This window comes from Ziziphus jujuba, chromosome 9, assembly GCF_031755915.1.
Source record: "Ziziphus jujuba cultivar Dongzao chromosome 9, ASM3175591v1".
NCBI classification, from domain to species: Eukaryota; Viridiplantae; Streptophyta; class Magnoliopsida; order Rosales; family Rhamnaceae; genus Ziziphus; species Ziziphus jujuba.
The window spans coordinates 15,860,756-15,868,523 of NC_083387.1; the positions used below are offsets into that span (position 1 = coordinate 15,860,756).

Consider the following 7,768-nt stretch of genomic DNA (forward strand, 5'->3'; position numbering starts at 1 on the left):
AACAAATAAATAACATAATCCAACTCCATTACCATCAATAATTCAAAATTAAGTTCCATGAAATTCAAGAACTCAAATCCCAACATGCAATTAGCAAAATTCAAAGACAAACTTACAAAAATTATAAATCCACAAATTTCTTGAACCCCATAGCATGCATGAGTAATCAACCAACAAATCTCATTTCAAAGACCAAGAATCCAAGCTCAAAACTAACATGCAAGGCAAAATCTTCTAAGATCAAATATCAAAACCAGCATGCAAAGCTACATTTTCCAAGATCAAGGCTTAACCTCAACATGCATCAACAAATATTTAAAGATCCAATCTTTACATACAAGCAACCAACACCTTAAATCTATAACCACTTAGCCTCTTAAAAGGAAAAAAAAAAAAAAGAAAAAAAAAAGAGAAAAAGAAAAAATCCTCCACATGCAATCTTGAAATCCTACTAAAAAGTTAATTACCTAAAACATATTGGAAATCCAAGTTAAATCCAAAGCAAAACTTGAAAAATTTCTTGGAACAACCATTAGAAGCTCATGGTTTTGAAAGGACATGAAGAACGAGGTTTTTTTTATTTTTTATTTTTATATATATTTGAAAATCAAGAAAATTTATCGTATACAATTTAAGATCTCAGCACCACACTCAAATGCCCAAAACATTTATCATAGACCACAATCCAAGCAACCAAGAATAAATTTGCTAAATCCATAAGAGTGGCCCTCTGTTCTGTAAAAGAAAATGAACTTAAAATAATTTTTGTATAAAAACAAATACTTGAAAAGATTAAATGTTGGAGACTATGGTGTTGCAAGAAAAAGGAGAAGAAATGAATTAAAATGAAGATGGTGAGGTTGATCTTGATTTGAAATAAAGGAGGATAAAGAAAGAAATGGGGAGAGGTGTTAGACGGGGTGTTAGTGGGAATGAAAGAAAAAGGAGAGGGGAAGGTGAAATGTGGGGAGTGTTAGCACTCTAGATAGACCAAGAGAGGTGAGAGTAAAATGGCAATTCCAAAGGTTTGAATGTTTAAGGATCTGAATACCCTTGCAAGCATTTTTAATCATGCATGTGTCCTCTCCATGGAATATTCTCCAAAAAATGCTCCTTCGACAAATTTTAAATCCCCACATGTATATGTATATATACAGTCTTTTTATGGTATGAACATTCATATGGTTTTAACATGTAGACATTAAAAAAATAATGATTTTGAAAAAAATTGTTATCTTTGCAAATGTTTACATGTTAAAATTATGTGGACATTCACACCACAAAATAATTACATATATATATATATACATGCTAATTGAAACTTCCATGGTTTAAAAAAAAAAAAAAAACATTTCTATTTTAAAAAAAGTATTATAATTGGGCATGTGCATGTATATATATACATATATATTTTATCACAAGGAAAATATTTTTGCCCAAATAAAAATTTAGTAATTCCAATATAAATTTGGAAAAAATTCACCTTTTTTCATTAGAAAAATTTAATGAGGATAAATGCCAAGAAAATATTATTAAAAATTTCTTGGAAATTTAGAAATAGTAAATTTAAAATTCGGGATGTTACAAATTTTATCAGCAATTCCAAGGGAAAATTTAATAAGAAAATTAAAATTTCAAACAAAGTGTCAACAAGAATTTCTTGGAGAAGAAATAATGGATTAAATTAAGACTGCTATGTTACACCACACCCAAATTCTTATGGGTCCAAAACTAATTATTTGGCCCAAAAAAGATATTTTTGAGTCTAGAAAAAATCTGTCTCTCCTCCCATAAGCATTTTTAAAAACCAAAAATAAATTTAGGAGCACAAAAAATGAAATTAGAGAATTTCTAGGTGTCATAGGTCCAAATCGAATTAATTATCTATTTTGAATTTTTGAAACTGATCCAATTCAATTACTTTCAAACAGCAAATTCAAACAAGTCAGATTGGTCGGTTTGGCCGCTTAATCTATCTTTTTGCACACTTCTAGATGTTAGTGTTATTTTCGAGTAATTAGGTATTTTATGAATCTTAATGTATACTTTAAATTTGGTATAGGTAATCCTGTTTAAATATCAATATACGCTTAATCTCAATGTATGCTTTAATTTGGCTCTTGTTCTATTCACTCTTTTTGTTTTTTTCAATTATAATTTTTTTTTTCTAATTACAAATTAGGGAGGGGGAATTTTCACTCAAACCAAGGTTGGAACCTTGGACTTGAAGGTATACTCTCAGTGGATTTACTATCTGGCCAAGCTTATGAACACCTTGTTCCCTTTACTCTTGAGTACAGGTTAGTGATAAAGTCACTTTATCTAGAGAATAAATCTAAATTTGAATTCTTCATATCAATTTTTTATTTTTATTTTTTGGTAAAAAATGCACCTTTTATTAGCATATCAGTCACTTAGGCCCAAATGTTTGTGCTGGCTTAACAAATAGGCTAATAACGCCTATGCCTAGGTCCAGAGATTTCGAAAGGAGCTAATTTATTTTCTTATATTGATATTTATAAATTTACTGGTTAGATATGATTACACTTTCTTTCTTTTTTTTTTTTTTTTTTTTAATCTGATACATATATATATTGATATTTTAATAAAAAATATATTTATAACGATAACATCAGTGGAAAATATATTTGGGAATTTTGATCTTTAGAAAAACAAATAAATCATTTTAGATTTTATTATTTGAACATTAATTTTGCGAAAATACATTTCATAAATCAAAATAACAAAATATTTTATGTTGAGGTATTATATTTTCAACGTTTTCCCAAATCGCACATGATTTGTCACAAATTTAAGAAATATAAAAGAACATTAAAATCAATTTAATCCTATTATAATGCTTTTCTATTTCTGATTTGATACAATTTGAATTTTTTAATTTATTTTGTAAAGAGAGCATAAAATGATTGATCAATGTGTGTGTGTATATATATATATTCTTCACTGTTGTAAACAGCTCAAAATTAGACTATCATTTTATATATTTATATATATTTTATAGTTTCCAAATCAGTTGAAACGGCTTGAATAGATTTTAGTGGTTCAACTAATCTGTTTTGTTTTCGGTAATATAATCTGAAATGGGCGCTTGGTTTTGAAGATACGCTACCGGCAACATAATGGTCTTATTCGTTTGAAACTAGCCAGCTAATAAAGCTTTTGCTTTGGGACTTAGCTACATCAATTGCTAAAAATTATCGAATCATAAGCTTAATCAGTAAATTAATTATAGTATTGTCAATAAAATATGTATATCAACACCTTAGCACTTGTTTTTGGAGAACAAAAAATTTAAAAAAAATAATAAATCCATAGTTTCCTATATATACTTTTGATTTGTTGGAAATATAATTTCAATTTTTTATTTGAATATATGTAACAATTGCTAAAGATTATCACTTATATACTTACTAAATTTATAGTTTTAAAAAATTAAATGATGTATCCTTGTAACACATGCCATATTGCACTTTATGTGTTGTTCACAACATATCATAACTTTCATTGTATAAATATTTATATATCTATACACCTTGTTGTCTTGTGCATGGAGCCAAACAAAAATTGTATATAGTTTGTCTACTTACGCATATAAGAAAAGGTGCGAGGGCCAAGTAGCAGTTGGCAATATATGTTGGGTCTTAATTGAGCATATTAATTCATGCAAAGAGACCTAGAAAATAGGGAAGGAATAAACTTTAAAAACCTTAAAGAAGAGTTTAAAATATTGCAAAATTTGATCAACGCCAAGTTATCCTCATGAAAAGAAAAGCACAAGAGAAAAGAAAACCCAAAAGAAACCGAATCATCAAGTCAGTTTTTCTGTGAACTAGACAGCTATATAAAAAGGCTCTTATTAAGAAAACTTCAGTGTATGTGCAAAGTTTGGTATATATGTGTACATAAATATAGAGTATTCCCTTATTATCATTAAAAAAAAAAAAAAATTAAACAGATCAGATGTTGTCCTTTAAGAAATGTACTAGTAATGAGTCAGTCGGATAAAAAATATTATACGGAACTATAGCTGACTTATGTTACTTAGGCCCAAATGTTTTACCTAATTATAACATTATTGTTTTATATACTAATTAATCCCACTGGGGACCATATAACTAACCCATATATATAAAACTATAATTCATAGCTAGGATGCTAAACATTTCTTTTGCTTCCCTCTAAAGATATTCCTGCTTAAAAAAACAGAGATAAACATTCCTTGTATTTCACATTTTCTGTTCCTTTGAAAGAATGTTTAATCACATGTCAATATATTGCCCTCCCCATGCAATATCTATAAATATATATATAGCTAGCTATTTTAACACCTTCATACTATGGACACAATCACAAATTGAACGAAATTAACCATGAATTACTATTCTTACAAAATGATGTTCATCTTCTTCGGCCTTCTTTCCATGATATCAATTAGAACTGAGAGTTCGATTGTTCCAACAGCGGACTTCAACAAGGATTTCTTCGTGACATGGTCTCCTAGCCATGTAAACACGTCAGCTGATGGCCATGAAAGAAGCCTCAAGCTCGACCAAGAATCCGGTATTATCATGATGGAAAAACTTGACAATATCTAACCCGAAACTCGTTTTTTATTTTTGTTTGTTTTATCTGATTATTATTTCTGGCCAGGTGCTGGTTTTGCTTCGAATCAGATGTTCTTGTTCGGACAGATTAACATGCAAATTAAACTAGTCCCAGGTCATTCGGCAGGCACAGTTGTAGCCTATTATGTAAGCAATTTTTCCATTCTCTGTCTCTCTATCTATATATATGTTTTTTTATTTTTTTATTTATTTTTATTTTTTTAATATATATATCAGCTCTCTCTCTATACATCAGTAATTTCCAATGAGAACACAGTATCAAAACCATCCCAACATTCTTTATCAGCCCTAGGAATTTTTTAAGAAACTAAATTTAGAAATGTATTAGAAGACCATTTAAATCTAGTAAAACTTTTGAGAAAATATAATGAATTTTATATGTAATTAAGTAAAAAAGTACATATTTTTAAATTTCAATCTTTGAAGCAATTCATATAAATAGGACCATGGTAGTTTATATTAAAACAATTCTAATTTTAAAATTTATAATATATATATATATATATATCTATGTTCTTCTCATCATATTTCGTGTATCTACGTTAATTTATATATACATCAAAGTACTGTTTTGTGCAATGCTATGCAGCTGAGTTCTGACCAACCAAATCGTGACGAGATAGACTTTGAGTTCCTGGGCAATGTTGATGGCCAACCATATATTCTGCAGACAAATTTATATGCCAATGGGTTTGACAATCGCGAGGAAAGAATCAATCTCTGGTTTGATCCAAGCAAGGACTTTCATACCTATTCTATACTATGGAACCTTCACCAAATCGTGTAAGCTTCTTTTGTAATCTATTTCTCAACAGTTTAAGCTTTTAGGAAAGATAGTAATTCATCTTCAGATCAGAGTAAAGATCCATGAGGTCCTAGAATTCAACTTTATACTTTTGAACCTTTGCTCTTTCTACTTACATTTTATGCTTGGATTTTTCTATTTTTAGGTTTATGGTGGATTGGGTCCCCATAAGAGTATACAGAAACCATGCAGACAAAGGTGTGCCATTTCCTAGGTGGCAACCAATGAGCATCAAAGCCAGCATATGGAATGGTGACAGCTGGGCAACAAGGGGTGGTCGTGATAAAATTGATTGGTCAAAGGGTCCCTTCATAGCTTCGTTTAGAAACCATAAGATTGATGCCTGTGTTTGGAGTGGAAATGCAAGGTTTTGTAGGGCTGAGAATTCTGCTAATTGGTGGAACAAAGAGAGGTACAGCACCTTAACATCCACTCAAAGAAGGCTGTTCAGATGGGTTAGGAAGTACCATGTGATCTATGATTATTGCCAAGATAATGACAGGTTCAACAACAATCTTCCAAAGGAGTGTTTCCTGCCCAAGTATTGATCAAAATTACATAAAAAGGAATTTTTTTTTTTTTAAATGCTTTGATAATCTTACTAATTAAATTAATAGTCAATATATGAGGTTGATATAAGAGAAGATGAATTATATATATTTTAAGATCGTAAAGGTTCATTTGAATCAAAGTATTTGTATCTTGGAAGTAAAGTAATATTTTTAGTGGCATAATTACTAGGAGGTTGTTACCTAAAAAGAAAGAAAAAAAGAAAAAGATTCTTGATCGTTTTATTTTGTTGTATTTATTATTTTACTTACATAAAGGATGTGGGAGAACAAAATCCAAGTTAATATTCTAATTAAAGTACTTTTAGAAACAGCCCAATTATTAAGCCAGAACAAAATCCAAATTCATATGGCTAAATTTTTGTTTGGAAAGATACATATATATATATATATATATAATATTATTAATTTCATGATTAATAAATAGGTAATTTCATAATTTCCCTTGAAATGCTTTTGTTTTTAGTTTTTTCTAAAGAGAAAAAAAAAAAAAGAAAAAAAGAAAGAAAGATGGAGAGAGATTTGAACCATATACATAGTTATAAAAGATAGAGGAAGACTGAACTATGTAGCCAAATAAATAAATTAAAAAAAAAAAAAAAACTATAACGCTCACACGTCTTTATTTTTATGTTATATCACAAAGAATTCAGAATTATTATAAAAATAATAGTTTTACTGCTTAACTATCTTCAAAGACGTATCGTCCCTTGCTTCCTCGGTAAATCAAAGGGTACTAAAATATCACTTTTGTCCTCTTTATTATTTATTTATTTATTTATTTTTATTATTATTCTTTTTTTTTACCAATGTTTTGTTGTGGAAATTTTTTTCTATAGGACCCTTTCGTTTCGTTTCAATTACTTTTTAGCCTTTCATATTTCACTTTAAACCTTTTGAAGTTAAACTATCAGTCAACTCACATATTCGGTTTAAATAATACTTTCAACTTATTTATTTATTTATTTATATGTACCAATAATCCATTATATTTTTATATATTTTTATATTTTTTGACAGGACACAGCTCTGACACTCCATAAATTTTTGCAACCGAGCTTTAAGTACCTAAATAGAATTTTGTTGGATTAGAATTAATTTTTGGATAATGATTTTTTTTTTAAATTATCAATTTATTTAAAGATTTTACCTAACTATTGATTTGGACTAATGAAAACTTAATTTGGTTTTTTCCTTTTGACTGCTAAAGGCAATGACAAATTTGCCATTGGATTTGTTAAGGAAGGCCTGTTTTAAGTGAAGGCTGAATTGGTATTTTGGCAGCTATGGTAGCATGAGTACAAAGTTGCCCTTCTCTTTCTCCTTAAAACCCGAAACCACCATTACTACTTTCCACCCAAGCAAACCGAGAGGAAGGAGAGCATCGACCCATTATTGTTCATATTTTGTGTTAGAGTCTATTTTTAGCATAGTCATGTGCTTGCTTTTTAGTTGCACGTGTTTTTCTTTTACTTAGTTGATTAGCTGTTATTAAGCTGTTTTAATTTTTCTACATGTATAAAGAAAACTGGTAGTAATTCTTTCAAGTTGGGTTAGTTAGTTAAAACTGTAATGAGCTATATTAACTAGCTCAAAACTTTTTTTTTTTGTTTCATGTAATCATTTTGTCATTTTTCAATTAAAAAAGAACTCTCTGGTTCTCTGTTTCATTTTCTCAGCTTTTCTTTTTCTTTTCTTTCCAGCCAAACGCTAACCTTCAAAGCCTAAGTTTGTTTTGTCTGAACTTT

At 29.0% G+C, this 7,768-nt stretch overlaps 1 protein-coding gene across 1 annotated transcript; it reads left to right on the forward strand.

Moving 5' to 3' along the window:
• Positions 1-4,345: 4,345 nt before the first annotated feature.
• Positions 4,346-6,305, forward strand: LOC107427100 (probable xyloglucan endotransglucosylase/hydrolase protein 10). Its single transcript, XM_016037446.4, has 4 exons — positions 4,346-4,581; positions 4,672-4,772; positions 5,236-5,429; positions 5,597-6,305. Exons 1-4 carry the CDS (start codon positions 4,392-4,394, stop codon positions 5,997-5,999), a joined length of 888 nt encoding a protein of 295 aa, XP_015892932.3. The 5' UTR covers positions 4,346-4,391; the 3' UTR covers positions 6,000-6,305.
• Positions 6,306-7,768: the final 1,463 nt, after the last annotated feature.

Excerpts from the sequence above, each read along its gene's own strand:
- LOC107427100 (XM_016037446.4), top strand. The coding sequence starts at position 4,392 with ATGAATTACTATTCTTACAAAATGATGTTCATCTTCTTCGGCCTTCTT. Across the intron at positions 4,773-5,235 it reads GCACAGTTGTAGCCTATTAT|CTGAGTTCTGACCAACCAAA; the intron begins GTAAGCAATTTT and ends AATGCTATGCAG. Across the intron at positions 5,430-5,596 it reads TGGAACCTTCACCAAATCGT|GTTTATGGTGGATTGGGTCC; the intron begins GTAAGCTTCTTT and ends TTCTATTTTTAG.